Below are 26339 nucleotides of genomic sequence, written 5' to 3' on the forward strand. Positions count from 1 at the left end.
TGGGTGAATATTTTGGGCAAACATTTGTTTTACCCTTAAATGTCCTCAAATTGTCCATAATGAAAGAAATGATAAATATTGGAGCTGTAGTATAGTTAGTTACATACCATTTATATGTACTACAGCAATCAGAATGAGAACATGTGTTTTGGTTGATTTTTGTGGAATATATTTTTTATCATTTATGGTCCTTTTAGTCCCTTGCATGTTCCCTAATTGCATACCATTGCTATCTACTACAGATATCAGAATGAGAAAATGTGTTTTTGTTGATTTTGGTGAATATTTTGGAACATTTTTTGTCCTTTAAATGTCCTCAAATTGTCCATAATGAAAGATGTGATAAATATTAGAGCTGTAGTAGTAGTCCAAAATATTCAACAAAATCACATTTTCTCATTCTGATTGCTGTAGTAGATAGCAATGGTATGCAACTAACTACTGCAGCAATCAGAATGAGAAAATGTGTTTTTGGTGAATATTTTGGAACATTTATGGTCCTTTTAGTTTCTTTTTAGTCCCCAACTTGTGAGAGAGATGAAAAATATTGGAGCTGTATCATCAAGCCAACGTTTTAGATTACTTTTATGTTTGTATCGATTTCTATGTTTATGTTAATGTTAACACTGAAACGCAAACGAGACCATGGGCAAATCTCATTTCTGATATGATACCTGTGAGTCTGTGACTGTCCTAGCGCCTCATGTTGTAACCAAGAGCAATGAGATCTAGCCAGGAAGTGTTGAATCATGTGTTTCACTTTCGTTTATTCGAAAATAATACAAGCTTGGGAACCCGGAAGCCCGTGGCAGTAGTCCACAAACTTGCGCCGAGATGGCTGCAAATGTGTCTAATTTCATCATCCAGATCCTGTGTGACGACCAAGGCAGTTCGGACTTCAGGGTCCTGACTGGAAAACTGAGGCAAAAGTTTACTGTTGCGGCGTCAGTCCTTCACTGTGTTCTTACCGATGAAGCTAGAATAGCAGTGGATAGCGGCGTCCTGGCCGTGGGTGCGGGTCAAATATTCAGCCTGGATAGTGTGATTGTGGCCAAAACTTCGCTACGGATCTGCCAGAAGAAACCTGGCGAGTGTACACAGTGTGAAAGTTTGCACTTGTGTAAGTTTCATGTGTTGGGGACCTGCGCGTTTGGGTGAGTAAAATGCTTAGCTTGTTGTACTGAAGTCTGTCGTAGGCCTGCTGTATGTGTGCTAGTGTGTGATGATCGTGATCTATCATTTTAAAACAGACTCATCAGCCAAGTAATTGAGATGAGGTTAAAATATGTATTGAAAAGCAGCAGTTAATTTTGATGGAAAAAAAACAAACAAATAAAAAATCAGTTGTGATTTTAAACTGTATTACTGTACTTATAATTACTTCAAGTATGATGATGTAACACGTTTATTAAGATGCATCAGGCATGGTTTATTGTTTTAGCTTTTTAAAAATAAATACTATCCTGGCTCAAAATGAGGCAGAGGTGGTATCATCCCGACTATGATGGGTGACTACTAGGGGTGGGAACCTCGTATTGCTTTTGCCTAGCATACAAATCAGGCAGATTGTTATAATAGTCAAACAACATTTCATCACATTTTGAAATCCAAATAATCCTCACAAATCAAATTACATTGATCCAAACTCCAGTGCTTTTCAATGAGCGGAGAACGTCATTTCACCAAGTAAGACTATTTTGACTTATGATGTAAGCTCGGAATTGTCAATAGTAAAACATCACATTCAAACAGTACAGCAGTGTCGCCGACAGCCAATAAGGTGAAGATACGAAAAATTACTATTTTACATTTAGGCTTGATATATTTTACGTTTAAGTGACATTTCCATATATTGTAATGGTAGGATTTTATTTATTATTCAATTTTAAGAAAATGATAACATGATGATCACTGTTCAATTGCTGAAACAATAATTGTGACTATTTTCGAAACATTGGGGCGTAATAGAATGCGAAATGGAACAGTCACGTGACATCATCATTCTGATACAGACCTCGTAGCAGCGTTTCAAATCACAAGTTCCGCCTGAGTTTCGGGATGTACTAAAACACTGTTTTGATTTTGCCATCACTACTTGTTGCTTGCTATTAAAACAATCAGCTTTGTGTGAAGACTAAAACAAATATGAATTGCTTTTGCCTCTTCATCTCATGTACCACATCTCCACATTACAAGACAATTTAATATTGCTTACTCACTTCCCTGCCTTCACGGCCGCCGCCACACATGTTCATGCATTACTTTTGATGGGAAAGTCGCCCCTCCCAACATGGCTGCCCCATTGGCACGCGATTTAGCCTGCCCTTGTCTACTGTAAGTCTGTTCATCTATGACGGGAGCGCAGCGCTAGCCAGAAACACGTGTCCACTGTCCAGTCTCAGTCTATTGATGTTGCCACAGCACCGTTTACTGGCAAATTCTGGAACTAACCGACTTTGAAAGGTACTGTACAAAGGGTGTTTTTCACTGTACTGTAATTTATTGAAATGTGCATTCCGACTTTAAATATATTGATGAGGAACATTTGTAGCTTTTTATACATTTATTATTCCAACTCACCATTAGATTTTTTTTTAATGACAAATACAACATTACATAGTTTCATAACCCAGTAAAATGACAATCAATGGCTGTAACATAGTGGTAATAGGCCTAGAGATTTTGAGACTGATACAAACCATACCTTGTCAAATAGTGACCTACATCAGTCCTCAAATCCTGTTGAAGTATTCATTGTATTTGGAAAGTGGCTATGTACACAGAAATTATGTTAAAGCATTTATTGAGAATGCCTTTTAGCAGTTCACGCACTTTATATTCAGATGGTAGCATATAGTTGGATGATGGCCTCAGTCAGAGTCACTGCTGCTACTGCTAGAACACTGTGAACACAGATTAATAAACTTGTCAACGCATTGTTAATGGGGGGAAACAAAACAACAGAAATGTATCACTCATTGCGGGCCTGCTGCAGCTCAAAATGAACAAATTACAGTGTAACCTCATGAGTGGAACATAATACTCTCATGGACACGCACACACACAAAACAAGTAACTGTACACTGAGGTAATATTTGTAACTGCCACACACATGTAAAAACATTTTAACCGGTGTATAATGGTACTTAAAAACTAAAATAAAGCAACATTTCTCCTTTAAAGCTCAAACATTTTCCTCATATGAAATAATGAAAAGGTGAATTCATCTGCACTATTTGATGAGCTGTACAAATCATGGAACTGAAAAGAAGAAGGGGAAAACAAGGAACCACTGAATAAACGGTTTGGAAAATAGATGGATGGATGTTTTAAAAATGTAGTAATGAAACTAAAGCAAACTAAAAAATATTCTTAATTTGAAGAAGGAAGACACCCAACTTTCCCAAGGGAAATAATGTTAAGTCAATTAATCAATACCATGGTCAAACTGTCGCCGTCAAAATTTTTGGGACTCAACCTAGCCCCGCAGCAAATAGCAAAAATCTGTGAAAAATTAACTCTACCGTATTTTAATGTTGATCATGATAGATATTAGTTACTTAGCGAGTGGTGCTTGGTGTAAAAAAGTTTGGACATGTGATGCGAGAGTTGTCAGTCTCACCTTGCCACCATAGTAACCGTGCTTATACAACTTGTGTACCTTCTTCAGCTTCTTCCCCTTCTTCAACTTCTTGTGGGCTTTATGTGCCACCAATCCCATGGCCATGCCAGTCAGGGCCCCTCCAATCCCCCCCCTCAAGGGAATCCCCCCATGGTAAAGATGGCCGTTGTTGTAGTAGTGGCCCTTATAATGGTGTTGTTGGTAGCCTTTTGGAGAGCACGGGTAGGCACCAGAGTGAAAGCCTCCAACGGGGGCTGTTGGATACGGATACCCGCCAGGCGCCACAGGGTAGATGTGAGGTCCCGGACCACCCACGTAAGGTGTCGCAACCCGGGGAGCATTGGGTATCATAGCTGGATTGACACCTCTTGGATACTGGATGGGCGGGTACTGTTGATACGGGGGCGGGGGATCGACTCTTGCGGTTGGCAATGCGGAGTATGCGGGGGGGTATGCCTGGTTGTAGCCAGGAGGAAAGGCTGGGTTGGATGGACCTGATGTAAATATAGATATATACAAAATACTCAAACACCAATTTCGTACCCCCCGAAAATCAAATCATGTATGTACAGTCTACCTTGATTTGGCCACATGGTTACAAGTACTTAGTGAAAGTTCTGCAAAGACATGGGAAAAAAATGGGTGAAAATAACATTTCATTGGATTATCAGAACATATATATATATATATATATATCAACAGAAAGGGAAAAAGTCAGCCATTAAAAAAAAAAAATCATTAATAAATAAATTAAATAAAACAAACCATCAATATGAATGATAGAAAAAAATCACAAAGTGAAAACATTTTTTAAAAAATTTACTAAAATAAATATTATACAAGTAAAAAAAAAAAGGCAAAATAGAGGGAAAAAAAATCTAGACACAATAATGAACCTAAAAAACAATGTTAAGTTAATTAGAGAATGACAAAATACACAAATATTTCGATCAGTAAACTCATCCTGTTAATTTAAACATGACAGAATTAGGAATAATAATATGTCCTATTTAAACAGTCAGTTCTTCAAGTTAAACATCAACACTAACTCCAGCGGTTTTTTAATCCCAACACCATGAATTCAACTTTTTTGGACAAACACACGTTATTAAGTCAGTATAGTACCGTATATAAGTAAGAAGTGATCCCAAAACTCACCTGTGCTTGTTTAGCTCTTAGTAATTGGTTGTCTTCCGTATTCAGGTAGCAGCAACAGGAGAGAAACAAACATTCCAGGAAGACGCGCCCAGCCTTTTAACTCACACGCACCTTGCTACACGTCATGGAACAAGTGAATCCAAATTGTCACAACGTTTCTACGTGCATCACCACAACTATTGTTTACTTTTAAAAGAGGACTTGAAATATGCAAATGACCTGACATTTTATTAGTTACACCTGTACAAGTTCATACAAGAGGTGATCATTTATACACGATTGATGGTTGCTTGAATGCTGTCTTCGAGGAACAATATTTCCATTTCTCCAAACGTTTGTCCATCTTTCCTCCTCCCTTGTTCTCGTCTCCTCGATGGGATCTTTGCTGGGAGATGCCAACATGTAAACAGAGGAGAGAGGACCAAGGAGCTTGAATAAAGAAACATGATATGGGCGGAGTAAATGGATCGATGGTAGACAGGAAACAGGATAGAGCGGTTGAGCAGCCAGGGGAGGGGCAATAGAACAATGGTCACAGCAACAGCTGGAAATGCATATATACGACAGGCAGCTTGGATTAGATGCAGGCCACCATGACATACATGCAACCCATTTTATGAGCAGCACTTTAATGCCAGACACAGCTACAACTTTGAGTGATTGAACAAGTAACAGACTGAATTAGAAAACAAAAAAACACACACACAGAAAGTATGGTAAAATCGAGTATCGTTCTCTCCTTTATGGGCCAGTTACCACAATCAGCATTAGTACTTAAATTGCTAATATACAGAAAGCAGTGCAAATATGTGTTATTTTTACTACCGATAAAACTGCTTTTTTGGTTTGTTTTTTTCAGATTAAAGTGTAAATATCCACACGCGTTGACTTCGGCACATAATGCAGAGCTGTTGAGGAAATTTGACCTCCAACACCTTTCAGAAAAACAATTGTTCCAATTGTTGCTACAGAATGACCCCTACCTCCTTCCCGAGGTAAGTAGTACGGGTGCAAATGATTACTTAGTCAACTATTTCTTCATTCTTCTAATACTGTCAAACGTCTTTTCGGAAGAATGGAAAAGAGTGCTTCATTCCTGCTTTTCAATTCTTTCTTCTAGATATGCTCACACTACAATATGGGCGAGGGTGAGAGCGGATTGTGCCGGTTCACCTCTGTGTGCCACAAGCTTCACATCTGCAAGCCTCATTTCACCACAGGGGTCTGTAAACAAGGCTCGTCATGTTCCAGAATCCATGACTTTGATGCAAAGACACACAAGAGTTTTGAACAATTCAGTCCAGAGATGATTAAGAGTCTTCCAAAAGTCTACAAAAATAAATGCTTCATCGCGGATAATCAGAGGAGTCCAGCCACTGCTGCGGCTGGTAAACACAATTTCAGAATCATATTTGCTCTTTTCTTTTGGTCTAATATGTGTGTTTGTCACATGCAGGATTTTCAGGGGCGAGAAGTTCCTCTGGGCCAATTGGTGCAACTAAGCCAGTCAGTGATTCTGGTACAAAGGAAATCTGCCTTTACTTCCTCTACGAAAACTGCAGCTATAAAGGTAATGAACACTGGACTCTCAGTTGTAGATTTTACGTATATTTTTATATATTATATGTTTTTTCCTTTAATCCTTTAATTTGACTATGTAGCTGTAACACTATGTAACATACAGGACACACTGTGCGTGGTTAAAGAAAAAATACCTAAAAAAAAAAAGATTAGATTGCACATAAAAGGTAAAATAAATGCATTACAGATAAATAAAATCAGGGATGTGATTTTTCCGCTAATTCGCGGAATTCCGCTTATTTTATCCCCCCCCCCCCCAAAAAAAAAATTCAGATTTTTTATTTTTTATTTTTTTTTATTTTTTTAGTAGTTCATTGTGTATGCACATGACTCCAACAGATAACATCTTCTGCTATAACAAAGACATTTGTGGTATGCTCTAATATGAGTTACTTTTCATTTGGTCATGATACAATTATTTGTTCATGAAATTTGAACTCTTCAACATTATTTATGTGTTAACTTAGTAATCACATTAGTTAGATATGATGATATTCTCAGTGATAGTTTTTAAAAGCAAAGGCAGTCCAATGTTTTTGAATGTGACTGATTTTGAGTTGACTAAAACTGCCATTTTATATGGGATAGTTCAATATACATTGAAAATTTATGCTGTTGTTTTGTCTATTTCTTTGTCATGTGAGTGCATTGAAAGTACTTAAAAACACGGAAAACCCATGAGCTCCCCAGACCCCCGGCTAAATTTTCAGATAATTTCACTTTGGTCAAATCACATCCCTGTAAAATGCATTGGACTTTTGGAAAAATCAGCTAGATTCTAGCAGATACAGCAAAGTAGATAAGCCAAATTGTTCTTGCTAGAAAACTCATCTTGCGTAATCTGACCGGTAGACTAGCGGATAGTATGGCTAAATTTCCCATGATTCTTAGATGCAAAACCATGAAGTAGTTCCCGTCACCGCCTGCTACCTAAATTCTTTCTGCTACTGATTAGAAGCGCTTGCAAATGAGAACGCAAATATAAATGTTAGAAGTAAATAGGAAGGAATTTAACAGTTAAATTCCTTTTTAATGGGTATATCGTATGAATCACTATGACAACTGTGTGATTGACATACACATGGGGATGCCGGGACGGGACCTGCATAATAGCGGGACAAAACAATAAGGTTGGGCAAAATCGGCCGGAACACGGGACCCAATTTGGGACAGCTGGCCACCCTACCGCTTGGTGACCGCGTGATACCCGGAAGACAACCATTCAGAGAACAGTCCTCAAATAGCGGTGACAAACTGTATAGTTTAGCGATGACGGAAGTGCAATTAAAATAATGGTGAAGGGCTGACAATTACAGTTTTTGGTTCTGCTTGAAATAATGACATACTGACAATAACGCATGGGCGGCCCAGCTGCTGCCGAATGACGGACTGGCAAAGTTTACTGACAGCTGTTTCCTCTGTTTGCTCATCTGGCTTTGATGGTTGCTGCCTAAGCTCCGATGTAACTGTGCAGCTGGAACATTTGTTCTTGCCTTTGTGCCCAGCCCGCTGTTGGGCTTTCTCCAAGGAGAGTTTCCTTGTGATTTGCTGTGCGCCTTTGCTGGTGACTGCAGCATTTGTGCACCTTCTCGTTGTGTCGTATCGGCTACGCTGTCGGGTTTCGCCGGCTCTTTGCCTTGATGTTCCTCAGGTAATGACTATTGCGTTTGGTTTTCGGACATTACAGGGTGTTGAGGCGTAGCCTTCCCCACGTTAGCCGCCCTCTTTCCTTGCGTTTCGTGTGCACCTTCCCTCAGCTCAACGCTATCTTTTTGGTGCTGGGTGAATTTTGGCGTCCGCGTCTTACCTTTTAGATTTTCGCGTGCGTTCACTGCGGACGGAACATTTTAGCTATGGAGGGATCCCCCCCCCCCATTGTGTTAGCTGCTGTCCCATCATTAAGGCCGCGGAGGGCCAGGTTGACCGTTTCCGGGGGCACCACAGCTCTTCCCGTGTTGAAGCTTGCCTGTCTGTCGATGTGGGTGTTGGCTACAGCGTGCTTGAGGCACGAGAGGTTGCCAGTCAGCCTGTTGGGGTTGTGGGGCCCTGCCTCCCTGCTCGGCAGAGGCGATCAAAACGCCGGGGCGATTCAGATGCTACCTCCAACAGGAGATTTCTCACGGAACGGCAACTTTGCTTGCGGCTGGACCATTTAGATGCTGAGTTGATGCCCTTTGCCCTTTTTTCTCTGGAACACGGCCGGGGGATGTCCTTCCTGATTAAGGCCCGCCGCGAGGTTTGGCTGGCGCAGTACCCTTTGTCGGAGCCCTCTAGAAGGGTTCTCCGAGGTGTTCCTGTGGTACCAGGGGAACTTTTCGGTTCAGCTGTGTTAGGGGAGCTGGAGAGGTTGATTTGGGCTAATGAAACCAGTCTGCAGTATTCAAGCCTTACTAGGACGCTTGCCACACCTGGTGCGCCCAGGAGACCTCTCCTGCTCCCCATTTCCGGCCTCGGCAACTTTTCCGACATTCACAGAGTTTTGGTCACCACCGGCTCCCACTAAGACTTGCTGTGGACTTGTGCTCCACTGCCCGCGTGCCTTCTGGTAAATTTCGGTTTGCAGGTCCTGTCCCTCGTCCCTTTAGGGTTCCTGGGGGACCATATACTATATCTAGACACATGGACAAAATTGTAAGAAAAAAAAACACACAATGGTCTCTTGAATCACTTGAAACTTACAGAAGTAACAATAAGAAAATATATATATTTAAAATTAAACAATCACAATTAGCCATTACTTTTTAATTTTCGTTCAACCGAAATATATATTTAAAAAAAAAAAAGGATAAAAATGATGGTAGTAGCCACAACTTTTCTGTAACTGTCAATGAGACTTCTGCAGCTGTCAACAAGTAATTTGGCCCTCTCCTTATGAGCAAACTGATCCAGTTGTCTCAGGTTTCAAGGGTATCTTCTCCAATTGGCATGCTTCAGCTCCATCCACAGATGTTCAATAGGATTTAGATCTGGGCTCATGAAAGGCCACTTTAGTATAGTCCAGTGCTTTTCACCTAGCTATTCTTGGGTGTTTTTGGATGTGTGACCTGCGACTGAGACCAAGCTTTCTAGACATTTCTCTCTAGAATGCCTTGATAGTTTTGTAATGTCATTGTACCTTGCACAGATTCAAGAAACCAGATGAAGCAAAGCAGCCCTGGAACATAACCGAGCCTCCTCAAATGTTTCACAGTAGGAGTGTTATTTTATTGGCATGGTTCATTTTTGCGTCTATGAACATAGTTGACGTTCCTTACCAAAAAGCTAAAAAAAAATTCTCATCTGTCCATCTTGTACGGGGTGGCACGGGTGGCTGGGTGAGGGGGTGCTGGGAATGCCACTGCTCCAATTATTTTCACTGTTTTATAGAGACACCATCATTTTTGACCAGGCTTGTTTTCATTCGTTTTTATTGTTGTTGTTTTTTTTAATAATTCTGTTGAGTTCAAAAGTAATGGCTGATTTTGAATTCTCAATATATGTATTTATTTATTGTTACTTTTGTAAGTTTGAAATGATTTCCGTGACCATTGTGGGTATTTCATTACCGTAATAGACGGGCATCATCAATTTTGTCCACGTGTGTATATACTCCTCAGTATATAGATAATATGATTTGAAACGATACTTCATCGGTCTCTGAGTGAATGAAGTAGAATAGAGCGTTGTCTTAGTGGCCAGTCAGTGGACGATCAAAGCAGCCATTTAAAAAAAATAATCACACTCTTCTTTCACCGGTATCTATTGTAATTTAAAACAAAAATTAAATTTGTATGGATGAAATAGTGAAGCATGTAGTCTCAGTGGCCAAAATGTTGGTGAGTATAGCATCAGTGCAGTGCAGATCAAGGCAGTCGCTTCCATCAAGTCCACCGTTTATGTCGAACCCTGCGTCTCCTGATTGACAGTTGGCCCTTGGTCTGAGACACATGTATACATTAGTTTGGACATTTTGATATTTATTTGCCAATATTACATGTGTTGGGTTTTGTTAAATGTGTAAATTGTATTTATTTTTTTCCTACAGAGAAATGTTTCCGTGTCCACTGGCACTTACCTTATAGATGGCAGGTTTTGGACATTGATGGCGTCACCTGGAAAGACTTGCCCAACATGGAGGAGATTGAGAAAGCCTACTGTGACCCAGCAAGGCAAATGAGCGACGCAGACCAGACGTCAACTACAGGGTGGCTTACAATGTTTAAAAATTTAGGGTTTGTATAGCACAACGAAACATTAAAATAGTGATGGGAAAATGAAGCCTCATGAAGCACTTGTGATACTTTTGGACTCCTCTAGATGGCACTATTGGTTTAAAAAGGCCGTGGAAATGTAATACATTTTCATTTCACTAGCCTTTATATTTGAACCAAGAGCACCATCTAGAGGAGTAAAAAAAATAGTAAAAGTGCTTCATGAAGCTTCATGAGGCTTCATTTTCCCATCTCTACATTCAAACAAGTATAGAAATAGACTGTCTCTAATATTTGGTCATATATTAAGTAATGAAATGATCAGAAACAAACCACACACGACAAGATCCAGTGCATTTAATTTACTTATTCACTTTTACTCACAAGGTTTAAACTAACGGTGTTTCAATCAGGGTTTTATGCTGCCCATTCTGTTACCAATTATCGATCATTAGCTGCATACTCTCAAAACACATAAAAGCTCGACATGGCAGCATATATATTTGGTTTGCCGTGCAGTGTTGAGGAAAGGGGCAAGGGACGCTACACTGCACACAGACTGGTCTTTAGTTGGCTGCAGGCTACAAAGTACGAGCTGCAGGTTAGCGGTTTTTGTGATTGTTAATGAAAGGCATCGATCGACATATGCCAACCACGATCGGTGGCCGATCGATTGGAACACCAACTTTATACAATTGTCACAACCAAGACATTGATTCCTAGATAGATGGATAGATACTGTAGATCCTCCCCTGCTGTTGTTTGGCAGAGGTGCTGTATACTTCTCTCAAATGTCAAAATGGATTATTGTGTTTGAAAATGCACATTCCTACATATAGATCAAGTTGGATTTCATTTGCTTTATTTCATTTCCTTGTTAGATTAGGCCTCTTTGGCTCATAAGTAGATAATCAAATGTGCGGCTGTGACTTCCTGGCTCTGATTCTTGCTATCTATCTGCACCCTTGCACACTTACAGGTTGAATCCAGTACTCCATGGCCGTGTCTCCATCTTTCTGGCATCCATGAAATAGTTCAGCTGAGAATGTACAGTCTTCTGGTCGTTACTGTTGGTATAATATAGCAAGCATCAAAGATAAAAGGATCGGTAGAAGTGAATCAGAACTTTTCAATTGGTGCCATGACCTCGTGGCCTATGCTCACTTTTCTTTTTTTCTTTGATGCCATCCTCGCAGAAATTTTAACAATTTAACGCGGGCCCACAATTTAGGTACACAGAAATTCTTCTTTTGATAGATACATTTCTGCCTACCTCTTAAGGGGCTAGATATTTGAACTTTCTAAGAGAGACGAATGAGATTTTATATTTCAAATTTGATAGCACAATATTGGAACAAAGTTTGTTTATTATGTAAGAAGGCCACAGAGGTGAGTGAGTGTTTCAAATGGGTAATAGTTTGAATAGGTACTTGTTCTAGTAGTTATTTGTTCAGATGAGTATTATGTCAAACAACCCCGGGTGATGTTGTAGGGTGAGTGAATGTCACGACGTATTGTTTAAACATCCTTCATTTAAAGCACTGAGGTGTGCGAGTGTTTTAAAACTAAATGCTTTGTCTCATTGCGGAGATACAGTAGTTGTGTGTCGAGAATTGTTTACATACTTTTGAAAATGGATTAAAGGTGTGGCAGGATGCAAGAAAGGAATTATTGGTGCAAAGTGTGTGTCTTGATGAGAAGAGTGTGTGTGATTATGTTGAAGACTCAACGGCCTTAGTAATATAAGTATAAGTACGAGAAGCAGTGTTACAAATGGATTCAAAAGACAATAGATGTGAGGGTGATTTCATATATATATATATATATATTGTCACTGTCCTGTGACACTTAGGCCTATGTCCATTTTTTAAATTTTATTTATTTTTTTACGTTTTTGGGATGTCTGCATTCAGTTTCATCCCATAAAGGTAAAAATGTATTAAAAATAATAATAATACAATTAAAAAAAATAAATAAAAATGTGTGATTTTCACAGCACAGCGACGATACGTTAAAAAGATGTGAAGTAAAGTTTACTGTATGTAAAAGCTGATGATATGGAAGTTAAATGTGTGCTGGGTCGCAATTAGTAATCACAAAATGGCGGACCATGTTAAAATGGTGGCACACAATGCCTCACGAGCAAATGTGCATGTTGGTGAAATAATGGATTATAATGGTGACAACTGCGAGTAACTCGTACATAAACATATTCTGACCAATTCCAAATCCTGTCCAGAGGGTTTTGGGAGGAGAAAGGGAGGGTCAGCTAGACAGGAAAGCAAGCAGTCTGTGACTCAGTTATTGCTTCATGTACAAGAAGTGAAAAGCCCACTATTAATGAAAATACGGATGTCCACAATAGCGTATGTTATGTTAATACGTGCTAAATAATTATTTTCCATAACATTGTTTATCTGGTCCCCTGCATTTGTGTTTCCTGGTGTCACCGTTTGTCTCTCTCTGTTTGCTTCAACTGATAATCTTGGCTGTTTGTTTTGTCTGCAATTCGTTTCGTTTTTTTGCTGTCCACTTACTTTGGTTGTTTTATTTATTTATTTATTCTTCATCATTTGTAGGATGAAATGCAATGTTTAAGTAAGCTTGCATAAACAATGTATTTTCTTTCAGTTTCCTCCAGGCCACTGCAATGCAATCAGTTGACTTCCAGAAGATGACTTTCAACGGAGCGTCTGTGCATCGCCTGTCCACAGCCAACGCTGTAGCAAAGGGACTTAAATTTAATCTGACAACAAAGTGGCTCTGGTACTGGCAGGATGACATTGGCCAGTGGCAGGAGTTTGGTCAGGTTAGTTGTAATTGTTTGTATTATGACTGTAGGTTATGAATGTATACAACTCGCATTCTGGACTATTGAGGCTGGAGGCTTTGTGTTTGCTTGAGTCAGGTTGAGAGTATTTTGTGAAGCAGATTGACGACCATTGATAAACCAAACGCAGTCTGTTTTCAGTGATTGACCTTAACTCTTTGACTGCCAGACGTTTTCAGAAAAGGGATGCCGTGGGTGCCAGCCGATTTAAGCATTTTGACTGATCTTTCAAGGTCCACAGAAAGTTATGTGTTTGGACTATGGAAACACACATACTACCAAATGAAAGATTGGACTCTCATCTTTCATCAGAAAAAAAAGTTTGTTTCTACCTTATTCCGTTTTTCAGTAATCAACAATAGAAAATGGTTAGTTTCACCTCTGTTTTGAAACAAACGTCTTTTAACGTCTTTGGCACTCCTCCATAGGATTTTACTAAACGTTATTTAACGTTTTTGGCAGTCAAAGAGTTAACTGTCAAAAAAATAAAATAAAATAAAAATAATGTTTGCACATATACAGTACAGTCGCAGTTCAATTAATGCAGTGAATCCATCTCAGAGGTTCTGTTCACATGCATTTTCCTCCCAAAAATGACCAACGTTTGAAATATGAATTTCAGAGCAACTGCATGTACTGAAACTAAATGTGTTTTATGTTGAGGGGAAAAAACTTGTTACTAGTCAAATTTCCAACATAGTGTAGCATTACATATCACAAACCTCTTGCCATGTCCAAATCTGCATTCCAGTTACATTTCCATTTTGGTGGTAATCACTCTGGCGTCACAAAAAAGAACAAAAACTAAAGATGAGTGAATTTTAGTCGCTTACTGAAACCAATTCTCAGTTCTGTTTGATTTTTGAGGCATATGAGTCGCAATACCGAGTTTGACTGTTTGTTACAACTGCTTTGTTTCATGTTGTCCCTTTGTGTCTCTTCAGAGCGAGGTTGACAAGCCCGCCTCTCTCACTTCCGAAGCACTGGAGAGTAGTTATTCGGTAGACCAAAAGACACAAATTGCTTTTACTGCTGGCAAACAGCAGTATGTAATCTACTTCCAAAACAAAGAGGGAAGTCAGCAGATGTATCAAGTAAATACAAAATATTCAACCAGGCGGAAGGTCCAAAGGAGGCCTCTCTTTGTGTCCTCCAGTGATGTGGAGATCTTGCGGAAGAGACCATTGTACGTACGTCACACATTCAGATGATGTTGTTCTTCTGTTGACAGTGTTGTTTTCAACTGAAAACTAGTAAACCCGAACGTCATTTTGTCACACGCTTATTTCAACAATGTCGTGGAGTCTAAAATGTAAATATTTAAAAAAGTTTATGAAAATGATCAATCATTGTTTTGTTTTTGAGTCATTTCCTAAAAAGGTAGTCTGTGACAGTGGCGCTCATGTACAGTACGTCACTATGGGCAACAATGGCATGCATAAGTATTATATAACAAAAATGACGATGGTGGCTGACAGCACATTTAGTAAATTTACATGCTCTGCGTCACAACCAAAAGAACCAATGGCAGAGTTTTGCATAGTTTTCCCACTTTAAATTAAGATGATCGAACAAATGTAAAAATCTCAATCGGCTCTTTAGGCAGCAGTGCTTTTTGAACACTGACCGTAACAGAAGTGAGGGAAGCCTGACTTCTTTTGTGACCTCCTGGATGAGCTGATCAGTGTGCTGTAGATCAGCCACTCATGAGAAGATTCACCACTCAGGGATGTGATTTGACCAAAGTGAAATTATCTGAAAATTTAGCCGGGGGTCTGGGGGCCGCTGGCAGTGCCCTGGTGGGGGGACACGGGGGGCTTTGCCCCCCGGAGCTCATGGGTTTTCCGTGTTTTTAAGTACTTTCAATGCACTCACATGACAAAGAAATAGACAAAACAACAGCATAAATTTTCAATGTATATTGAACTATCCCATGTAAAATGGCAGTTTTAGTCAACTCAAAATCAGTCACATTCAAAAACATTGGACTGTCTTTGCTTTTAAAAACTATCACTGAGAATATCATCATATCTAATGTGATTACTAAGTTAACACATAAATAATGTTGAAGTGTTCAAATTTCATGAACAAATAATTGTATCATGACCAAATGAAAAGTAACTCATATTAGAGCATACCACAAATGTCTTTGTTATAGCAGAAGATGTTATCTGTCGGAGTCATGTGCATACACAATGAACTACTAAAAAAAATAAAAATAAATAAAAAATAATAATAATAATTTTTTTTTTTTTTTTTGGGGGGGGGGGGAGATAAAAAAAGCGGAATTCCGCGAAAATCACATCCCTGACCACTGCTCCACGTTTTCTCAATTTGTGGATAATGGCCCTCACCATAGTTTGCTGGAGTCCCCTTCCAGACTGATAGATTTGTTCTTGAATTTCTACAGACAGTGACATTGACTTGACTTTGTTGCAGCTTTTTCAAATGTTCTGGCTGACTTCAGGCAAATCCAGGTCCAGAAAGTAAAAAACCCTGCCACAGTTTGGCTTTAGCCCCTCGTGCTAGCTAGCTAGCTCCCAAGCAGATAAACAGTCACCCGGGGAGCTTGCTAAGGAGCTAGCTAAAGGGGTTAAAGCCAAACTGTGACAGGGCTTTTACTTTGTGGACCTGGATTTGCCACCTCTGGACTTCATTTTGGCAGACAGGTTCTATTGAAGTGATTAAGTGATTGAACAGGTCTAGAACAGGCTTGGGTGTTTGTGTGGTCAGTGGAAATGTACTCAGCTTGGCAAAAAAAAAATCACAGTCTTAAAACTGCTTGGCATGTATATTTGGGATATCTATGATGTTTACATTTCTTTGTTTATCTTAGACATTAACTAACACTTCATCAAAGCACTGTAAACGCACTGCTACTGCAATCACAACATCCATCCATTTTCATCCATCCATTAATGATTACAAATCCAGTGAGTATTCAAATAATTTTTTGCATTAAGACAAGTTTAATCTTAATTATACAGTACTTGCGAATTTAACAGTGATAGTGTATTATCCTTTCAAAAATACAAAGAAAAAGTGTTCGTTACCCATAATAATAATACTAATGTGTAAACAAGGTTTTTAGCTGCATTTATGAATTCCTTTCTTAAAGGGTAAGTCAACCACCCAAAACTTTTTTTTGCGATATGTTCTATGCAGCCCCACTGGTCTAACTATGGTATTCTGGTTAATATTGCGTTAAGTAGCAAAATCCAGCAATTTGTATCTGTCTCGGGGCAGCAAGTAGAAACATCATCAATGTTGCTCAGGCAACGACCAATTAGAGCTCAGCAGTTTTCTTGTGACGCATTTTTGACACTTCCCTTCAAAATAAGTGGAGTGTGAATTATTTTCTTCCCAGTTGTTAGTATTTGATTACGCATTGGACTAATTGGGAGCGAAATGGAGAAGAGCAGAGGCATGCACGCGCACTCAAGCAACGTTACATTGAGTCATTGGAGTGCCACTGTATTGCCAATATTTAAAACGGATGACATCAAATGAAAATATAGTACTTCAAGAATATGGCATGCAATGTGAAAGCACACAAAGTATAAACATAAATATATACAGTATGTACATAAATTAACATGTATGCATCCTAATATTTTGAATTAATAATAAATAAATTAAAAATTTTGAATTTTTGAATTTTTTTTCCAATACTGCATCTTCTTTAATGTTTTGTCACGCAGCTCAAAGTCTTTGACAGAAGAATGTCCTCCCCATTGGGACAAGAATGCTCTGCCTGACATTGGATACAAGGTATTTTCATTTTTTTTTTTTTTACTGCACTGGACATTTAGTGATTCTTTTGTGAATTTATTTAGTAAGCTCTGCATTGTCTCTCTCGTCACAGCTCGTGCCTCTTCCCAAGTCTAGCGAGTACAACAGGATTGAATGTTTGTTCAAGACAACAATGCCAAAGAGTACGATCTACAGTATCAAGAGGATCCAGAATCCGTCTCTGTGGACACGCTTTCAATTGTACACACTAAATCTCACACCGGGTTTGAAAATCAAAATGATAGCTTTGGATGCCTAACGACACAAAATTATTTATATATATTTTTTTGTGCATTCAGGCAGAGAGAACAGATGAAGAAGAGGAATGGAGGGAAACCTGTCATTGAGCAGTACTTGTTCCACGGGACAAGCGACAACTTGATCGCAGCCATCTGTGAGCAAAACTTTGACTGGAGGATGAGCGGCATCCACGGCACCGCCTACGGCAAAGGTGATGATACCCCGTTTCCCGTCTGAAAAGGATTTGTTAGCTTGCAATGTAAGAGCTAAAAATCCATTGAGAAAACAGCGTGCATTTTTAAATGCTGACTTGAATAAATTGTCTTTCCAGGAAGCTACTTTGCCAAACAGGCTTCTTACTCAAATCGCTATGCCAAAGCCAAAGGTGGAACCAAAAGTATGTTTGTGGCCCTGGTCCTGGTAGGCGACTACACCCAGGGGAATAGCCAATATGCCCGTCCACCAGCCAAAGGACAAAGCACAACCCTTTATGATAGCTGTGTTGATGACAGGAAGAACCCCAATATTTTTGTCATCTTTGAAAGTCATCAGATTTATCCGGAGTACATTATTGATTACTCTGAGCAATAGCAGGGGACTGAGAGGGCTTCAAAAGGCTGTCGTTTAATGGTTGTAGCGTTTGCAATGAGAATTTATGATTCACTTATCCCGAGGATCAACACAATTTAAATGTCAAAGTAACAAAGGCAGAAAAGAAATCCAGTATTTATAAAATGAAGTAAAAAATAGTCACTTACTGCAGCTTAAAAATTGTGAATTTAACTGAACATTTCTTTAGGATAACACAGAATGAATAATAAGAAATAAACAAATGTAACTGCAATAAAATCTGTGAGATTGAACAAACGATCCATTCGGGGACGCACGTTGCATCTCCAAATTCAAATTTGTTTTTAATTACTTTTGTATTATCAAACTTCTTGCATTCTAAAACATTTGAACTGCAGATCCAGTGACATTACATTTACAAAAAGCAAAACAATGATCAGTATTGGAACATGAATGTGTAATACAATTGTGAATCATGACTTTTCCTTGATAACGTCTCCAATCATCACATAAATGCAAAAATAAGTTAACGACAGGCACTGTGAAACACACATGAGAGTTTGCTTCTGACCTTTTATTACATACATCACTTGTCTGAGCTGATTCACCTTTTATAGTCTGTGCACCGAAAGCAAAATAAATAAGGTACTGTATATATATATATATATATATATATTTTTTTTTTAAGGTTTGAATCACCCCCCCTAGGTTCAATACTGTTTATTCTACATGTTCAGCAAACCAGAACTAGGGTTTCTACATTGTTGAATTACAATTGCTCTTTGACTTTTCTCTTGTTATATTTGAGTTTTTTCAATGACACTTTGTCAAAAAAAAAAATCACATTTCTTTTAACTTGTCACTGCACATGATTGTTTAATAAATGACTACTTCAAAAAAATTGTTTTACTTCTTTTTTTTTTTGTTTAAGTAATCATCCAGAATACAGCAAGTTAACCAGGTGTTGGTTAGGAATGCTTAGCATATTTCATCATTCTAAAACATGCCATGTTAATGTACAGTGTATTTAGAAGTATTCACTTTTTCTATCTTATTTCAAAATGGGTTAAAGTCATTTCTACACGCAACACCCCTCAAGTACTGTCTTTGCCATAATCCTAAAATTGATCATCCTCTTTACTAGGTCCCACTGTTCCCACAGTTGACACTAGTGCATGTCAGAACTCGGAACACAAACCAAGCATGAAGTCTTTAGCAGCAGCAGCAATTGGGAGGCTAGTCAGGATTGAGGAAAGGTACATATACAGTATATAGAGATTAGAAACAGCCTGGAACACCCAAGTATCTCATCACATTTGTTGATTCTTGTCTCTTCTTGTGATCTTGACAAAAATGCCATTTTTGGGTCCCAGGGTGCTTGATGACTTTAACTCCAGCGGAACCTGGGGGAAGAAAAGATGCTTCAGAAAGGTGTGTATATATATATATATATATATATACATATATGAAATAAGTAATGCGACCCACCTTTGTGTCAGAGCAGGTCATGATGTTGAACTTGCGGAAGAGATGGACCAGAGCCATCTTGATCTCCAGTTGGGCGAGCCTCATACCCACACAGTTGCGGGGCCCAGCCCCAAAAGGCAGGTATACAAAAGCGTGCCTACTGGCTTTAGCCTCAGGGGTGAATCTAGAGGAGCGATGCATGCTTTTAATTTTGCACACTTGAATTGACCAAAACCAAAATTATCAATTGAGGAATAACATTATGCATCTACATTAGTAGACTCACAATGGGTGCCAACGTCAAATGTAAATCACCATGGATTATTCTGTTTGGATACAACTGATCTTATATAATGTGTCTTTCATATTTAATGATATTACTTTTCCAGTCTCACAATTTATCAAACTGACATGACTGAAGGCAAATTTCAGTCATTGTCATTTCAGTTTTGCTGCATTTCAAATTTCTGAGAGAAGGAAGTAATAAAACTGCAAAATATGAGCATGTTTGTGTTGAATGTCAGTTGGCTACTTTAGAATAGAGATGTCAAAGGCTGGATTTACGCTGCGTTGTCCAACAACCCAGTTCCTTCTATGTGAACAAATGGAATCAAGATAAAAAGTTGACTAAATTCAATCTAAATCGGCTCATATGCATAAAGAGTTCTTTCTCTGTGTGCTCCAAGCTAAGCATAGAAAGCATAGTCGTACACACCTATAAATAATGATTGTAATAATAAAAAATAATGTTTGTACGTAATAGTTATTTTCAACTGCATGAACGGTATTCTACGTATTTCCAATTTCAAATGGCACATTAACTGAAACATACTATTATTGTATGTCACAATTCTATCTAATAAAAAAAAGTTATGGAATATTACTGTTTGTAATCTGTTTTTGAAGATTTTGTAAAAAGCCATTAGTGTATTTAATATAATTCTGCATACTTTTTTCAATAGGGTTGCAGCTGAACTGTACCCTTGGGTAGCACCACATAATGTAATCATTTCCTGAAAATGTACTAAAATTTTCACCTAACTCGATCAAAAATGTTATAAAAGCCTATGTAATAATTTCACTAAAAATGTAAAAAAAAAATAAATACTGATATCATAATATCATTTTTACCAATAAAGTAATATTTTATTACATTATTAAGGATTTATTACATTTTCAGGTGGATGTTTTTTTTCTTAAAACTGATCATGTAAAACTTGACACATACTGTAATATATACACTCGGCCCCACTTGATTAGAACCTTCTCAAGTGTTACTGTTATGTACCTGCTCTTATCCTATTTAATAATTTTAAGCAATCAAAGACGTGCCCGTTTTCCCTGGTACTAAAACTAATGTAATAATAACAGGGATGTGATTTGACCAAAGTGAAATTATCTGAAAATTTAGCCGGGGGTCTGGGGGCCGCTGGCACTCGCTCATGGGTTTTCCGTGTTTTTAAGTACTTTCAATGCACTCACATGACAAAGAAATAGACAAAACAACAGCATAAATTTTCTTTGAACTATCCCATATAAAATGGCAGTTTTAGTCAACTCAAAATCAGTCACATTCAAAAACATTGGACTGCCTTTGCTTTTAAAAACTATCACTGAGAATATCATCATATCTAACTAATGTGATTACTAAGTTAACACATAAATAATGTTGAAGAGTTCAAATTTCATGAACAAATAATTGTATCATGACCAAATGAAAAGTAACTCATATTAGAGCATACCACAAATGTCTTTGTTATAGCAGAAGATGTTATCTGTCGGAGTCATGTGCATTCACAATGAACTACTAAAAAAAAAAAAAAAAAAAAATCTGATTTTTTTTTTTGGGGGGGGAGATAAAAAAAGCAGAATTCCGCGAATTAGCGGAAAAATCACATCCCTGTAATAAATAATATAATATAAATAATAAAACTTAGCATTATGTCACTTTTAAATAACTAGTAACATTTATTGTATTTTGGAAGCTCTGTTGATGTATACCTCTCAGGGATGAACTTCTCTGGCTCGGGCCAGTGCTCCGGGTCATAGTGAAGGAAACCAGCTGGTATTTCCAACAGGGCCCCTTTTGGGAGGCACACTCCGTTCACCACGCAGTCCTGCTCGATTTCTCGCGAAAACCTTGAAAACCGTCAGAATTTTTATTTTTTTTTTAAATTCTACGTCTCTCTTTTGTCTGGGTCTTTTATTGAAGACTATAATGAATGATTGTTCCCATCACCTGAAACCAGGAGGATAGAGCCGTAATGCTTCACATACGACCATATCTAAATATTTCAGCTCCTGGACGTTAGTGTAGTCAGGCGACTCCTACAGTGACAAGGAACACGTACGTGCTGGATGGCCAAACTTTCAGCTTCAGAATCAACAACAAACAAGGCGACAAGCTCACATGTTTGCCGAAGAAGTCGTCCACCTCCTCCTGGACTCGGCACTGACACTCCGGATGGACTGCCAGCAGGTAGCAAGTGAAGGCCAACGTGTTGCTGCTGGTTTCGTGGCCAGCCAACAGGAAGACAAAAGCTTGGCCGACAATTTCATCTTCCGTTATCACCTTTTTGGTCAGACGTCTTGCGGACGATTCCGGAAGTTGAGGGCCAGCTTGCGGACTCTTGGGTTCACACTCAACGTCGTGGGTCGCCGCATCAGAGTGTTCCGAAGACGCACGCACCTTGCTGCTGCGTGCATCCAACATCAGCTGAAGGAAATCCCGCCGCCTCTATGTATTGATTCGTTAAAACAAAACAAAAACAATCACAAATGTTATCTGCACAAAAATATGAAGAGTTGTGTAATGGTCACAGTGCATTTAAGAAAATGTGCTCAGACCTGCTCAGGAGGTTGCTGCTCCCTCTGTCTTATGATCCCCTGAATGCTGTTGATGAAGAACTCATTCATTTGGCGGCGACGTTTGTTGGGGATGATCCCCACCAGTGGAGCCATGATGTGAGGAAAAGCAACTGCATCAATTCACAAATTACCCCCCCAAAAATTCATGTTAATCCACACATACTGGTGGGATTATATATTGTCACAATCTCAGGGAACCCCCACATATTGGCGGTCCGTCATTTGCAGATTTTCTTTGTTACATCATTACTAAAATATTTATTTGCTGTTTCTTGGATTCAGGCCAAAGTCATAAAATGATTTATGCACCATCTCATGGAATCTTAGTGTTAATAGAATCAATCCTTTGAGATGTACTCTTTTTTTGGGCAGTATTTGAATGCACTCTCAAAAGTGAACATTTCTGCTTCTCTTCAGCTAATGGCCAGTGTAGTCTACTTTGCTCTTGCAATTTTTTTCTGTATATTAAATGTTTATTATTGTGTTTATATAATACCAAAAGGTCTTGTGTGAAGTGATAGTGTGCACATTTACTCATGTCAGATGTCACATGTGTGACATATCAGTTTGTGCTACGCTAGCTAATGCTATTTAGGAGCCTCATGGGATGGTGGTTTGTTTGTGTTGAATAATTTAACTCTTGAATACAGACGTTAAAGCAACATGTTCATGTTATGGCCCTTATAGCTCGGCCGCCATCTTATGGCATATATACAGTACATACTTACAAACCCCTTTTTAAAGGGCGTGTCAATCACTCACAAATTTTCACTATTCACAATAGTAGGTCCCACGGTTCATTGAATAATTCAAATATCTATACTTACAGATAGTTACACCCATTTTTTCAGTACACACATGCCCTCTTAATGTTATAATTACACGATAAAACAGGCTGTCCTTACGGAAAACAAGCATGATGGGCCTGAAGAAAGAAAAGGAGAAGAACATCTGTGCATGGCGGACAAATGGATCGTCTGGGTCGTTTTGAGAGTCCACCTGAGTTGCAAACGCCACGCTGGCTATTACGTCCATAGTGAAGCAGCCAAAACACCTTGTATTGAAGAGTAGAGAGAAATTCAATTCTACTGGCTCAATTGCCCGTCTAGTATTGTGTATGAAATTTGCGTTCACCTGTGAATGTCAAAGGCTTCCCCTGACTCGGCATAGACATCCAAATTGTCCATCAGAGCAGTTGTGGTTGTTTGGATGAGTGGAACCATCTACTGAAACAAACACATTCACACTTTTGGGCACTTTACAGCCTGAGATTAACCTAACACACATATTTTCAGAAGGGAGTGGTGAGTACTGATGCCAGGTATCGGTATCGGGTTGATGGATTTGGCCCTCACCTCTTTCATTCTAGCAGCACTGAAGGATGGAGTCAGTATACTGCGGACTCGTTTCCACTGCTCATTCTTCAACATGAGCAGACAATCACTCATAGGTTTGTTGGCAAAGCGATTAGTCTACAAGGGAACATTTAATTAACTTCACAATGGCATCTGAAGTATTTTTTTTTTAATTTTTAACTCTTTGACTGCCAGACGTTTTCAGAAAAGGGATTTAAGCATTTTTGACTGATCTTTCAAGGTCCACAGAAAATTATATGTTTGGACTATGGAAACACACATACTACCAAATGAAAGATTGGACTCTCATCTTTCATCAGAAAAAAAAGTTTGTTTCTACCTTATTCCGTTTTTCAATAATCAACAATAGAAAATGGTTAGTTTCACCTCTGTTTTGAAAAAAAAAAACGTCTTTTAATGTCTTTGGCACCCCTCCATAGGATTTTACTAAACGTTATTTAACGTTTTTGGCAGTCAAAGAGTTAAGTACACCCTTTCGCCAGACAATATTCTGGTCCTCACAATGCAATACGTTTTGGATCTCAGTCTGATGCAGTGGTAATCAATTCTAAGAAATACTATCTTTTCAAAAAGACATACTTATGTACAGCTTTCTTTTGAATCTCATTGGTGTACCTAATATTGTGAGCGGCGGTGGGTGAAAAACAGCAGCTAAGGCGACCTCAAAAAAGGGCAGGAAGTGAGATAAGTTACATGTTGCATGATGTTCTTCGTGCGCTCACCATTCTGTTCGGAAAGCTGCTGAACTCCCTCACCATCACTTGTCTGAGCATGTCGGGGTCTGCCACGACCACCACGGCTCTCCTTCCCAAATAATACCTAAAACACAGAAAGTAGAAAGTGGAGGCCGTCACTAACGCTGAACTCTGCATGTCTGAGACGAAGAAGATGTTTCGTACCTACCCGCAAACTCTACCATATGTCTTTATGAGGTCAGACACGGGATGGAAAAACCCCTGAAATGAGTGTGGCATGTAAACAAATTCAGATTTAATGTACATTTGTTTTACTACAGGTAGTATAAAGCAAAACCAGCACGACCGATTTCCTGGCTGGCACATGGGGCAAACATGAGCTTTTTTTTTAAAATTTGGGGTTCAAAAAGTTCCCATGCTCTCAAGGCAATGAAATTCTCATGATGACACTGCCCGTGGTGCTTCCTTTCTATTTGAGTCCACTGAATGCAGGCCAATTTCAACGAGGGGTCTTCAAAGAGGGTGAAAAATGTAAATTTTTGATCCTCTGGCTTTTTAGAGGAAGAAAAGGTCACAGACATGTTATTCCGACAACTCATAACTGTTCAAAAAAAACAATACTCTCAACTGGCGTGAAGTTGGCTTGTTTATTAACGACTGTAAATTATCCACAGGTGCGAATGTGTTTGTTTATATGTGCCTTGCGACTGACTGGCCTAAATTCCGCTGGGATAGTTGCCAGCTCATCCGTGACCCAATAAGGAAAAGTGGATGGATGGCAGGATGCTTCCTTAAACATTTTCTTGTGAGTTATACAACCAAAAGATTCTCCGTTTTACAATGAATCCAAATTCTTTAGTTGTTCCACTCAAAATCTTCCTGTCCACAACACACCTGACGAAACAGGAATAAATTGCCAAAGAAGGGGACTGGTTTTGGATGCTTGATTCCACATCGAGTAAGGACTGAAAAGGGGTAAACGGAATACCTGTGAAACAAAAACAAATGAGATACAAAATAAGATACATATTCTCTCATTAGGTGGCTAATCCATTTTGACCACTAAGAAGGTCTGTTGTGACTTTTTCCAGTTGTTGACCTAATTGTGGAAGCAATCAGAACATTACAAACATGCTCACCAGTACAGCAGAGCCAGGAAGAGCAGACCAAGTGTCAGAGATAATCCGCTGGTCTCCATGTGGAATATGTTTAGAAAGTTAACTATGGCCTCCATGATGTAATTATTAAAAAAGGTCAGATCTCTCAGCCACAAGCAGCCAGTCAATACTTCTAAAATAAAACAGAATTTATATTCAACACAACCATTATATCATATCAAACAAAAATAGAAGAGTAAACTATAAATGGTTTTGTACCATATACTGTATATGATATGACTTAATAAAACATCTTCGGACATTTAACTAGGTTATACACTTGTACAATTAGATTTAACAAGAAATTAGGCGTTTGAAAGACAGTAATGCTCTGTTCTATCATATTGTAGTTGTCTTTATTGTGCACTCTCAAGTATAACCAAAACATAGAATTAGAAACAGCTTATTAGGATGCAAAACAGTAACACCACTGCAAACCACAACGAGAAAGAATCCCAAAAGCATACCTCTCAAGCAATGTCAATCAAAACGAATCTTTTAAAAAGTCATCTCAGCAGCTCTGATCCCATTTGACTGTGCCTGTGCCCTGGGTTTGACAACGTACAAGTAATCATTTCCTGGAATGAGAACGTCTACATCGACACTGACCTTCATGAACTGCGCTTTTCTGCAGATTAGATTTCTGGTTATGAAACTACCTTGTCTTTCCAGATTCTTGCCCTTAAAACCAATATCTGACAATCAAAACCTGCATATTTATCCATTCGCAAGTCGCATCGAATCTTCTTCGTTTATCTTTAAATCGCAAGCGAAAGGCGAGAAAAAGGATACA

At 38.8% G+C, this 26339-nt stretch overlaps 3 protein-coding genes across 13 annotated transcripts; 1 reads left to right on the forward strand and 2 right to left on the reverse strand.

Annotated features, from left to right (window-relative positions):
- The first annotated feature begins 782 nt into the window (after positions 1-782).
- Positions 783-20333, forward strand: parp12a (poly (ADP-ribose) polymerase family, member 12a). Of its 2 annotated transcripts, none has more exons than XM_077567322.1 (13): positions 783-1154; positions 5640-5775; positions 5901-6168; positions 6237-6350; positions 10386-10545; positions 13183-13360; positions 14326-14567; positions 17083-17152; positions 17247-17374; positions 17473-17624; positions 17745-19239; positions 19357-19414; positions 19488-20333. In XM_077567322.1, exons 1-11 carry the CDS (start codon positions 835-837, stop codon positions 18002-18004), a joined length of 2028 nt encoding a protein of 675 aa, XP_077423448.1. In that variant the 5' UTR covers positions 783-834; the 3' UTR covers positions 18005-19239; positions 19357-19414; positions 19488-20333. The 2 variants fall into 2 exon arrangements, with proteins under 2 accessions (XP_077423448.1, XP_077423449.1); XM_077567323.1 differs by having other exon boundaries at positions 792-1154; positions 10386-10572.
- Positions 2787-8313, reverse strand: LOC144053189 (uncharacterized). Of its 4 annotated transcripts, XM_077567334.1 has the most exons (5): positions 5764-6390; positions 4781-5165; positions 4200-4239; positions 3623-4116; positions 2787-2903 (listed from the first exon to the last, which is right to left on the reverse strand). In XM_077567334.1, the coding sequence occupies exons 3-5, from the start codon at positions 4213-4215 to the stop codon at positions 2871-2873; spliced, it is 543 nt and encodes a 180-aa protein (XP_077423460.1). In that variant the 5' UTR covers positions 4216-4239; positions 4781-5165; positions 5764-6390; the 3' UTR covers positions 2787-2870. The 4 variants fall into 4 exon arrangements, with proteins under 4 accessions (XP_077423460.1, XP_077423459.1, XP_077423457.1 ...); XM_077567333.1 differs by lacking the exons at positions 2787-2903; positions 5764-6390 and adding an exon at positions 8169-8313 and having other exon boundaries at positions 2917-4116; XM_077567331.1 differs by lacking the exon at positions 2787-2903 and having other exon boundaries at positions 2917-4116; positions 5764-6468.
- tbxas1 (thromboxane A synthase 1 (platelet)) lies at positions 18543-26339 on the reverse strand. 7 transcript variants are annotated; one of them, XM_077567329.1, is made up of 15 exons: positions 26206-26339; positions 26014-26124; positions 25529-25676; positions 25284-25377; positions 24598-24650; positions 24417-24513; positions 23674-23790; positions 23453-23541; positions 23224-23372; positions 22298-22428; positions 21861-22187; positions 21690-21778; positions 21452-21589; positions 19472-19634; positions 18543-19386 (listed from the first exon to the last, which is right to left on the reverse strand). In XM_077567329.1, the coding sequence occupies exons 3-15, from the start codon at positions 25621-25623 to the stop codon at positions 19294-19296; spliced, it is 1635 nt and encodes a 544-aa protein (XP_077423455.1). In that variant the 5' UTR covers positions 25624-25676; positions 26014-26124; positions 26206-26339; the 3' UTR covers positions 18543-19293. The 7 variants fall into 7 exon arrangements, with proteins under 7 accessions (XP_077423455.1, XP_077423451.1, XP_077423452.1 ...); XM_077567325.1 differs by having other exon boundaries at positions 25529-25679; XM_077567326.1 differs by having other exon boundaries at positions 25529-25679; positions 26014-26093; positions 26156-26306.

This window comes from Vanacampus margaritifer, chromosome 6, assembly GCF_051991255.1.
Source record: "Vanacampus margaritifer isolate UIUO_Vmar chromosome 6, RoL_Vmar_1.0, whole genome shotgun sequence".
Classification (NCBI taxonomy): domain Eukaryota; kingdom Metazoa; phylum Chordata; class Actinopteri; order Syngnathiformes; family Syngnathidae; genus Vanacampus; species Vanacampus margaritifer.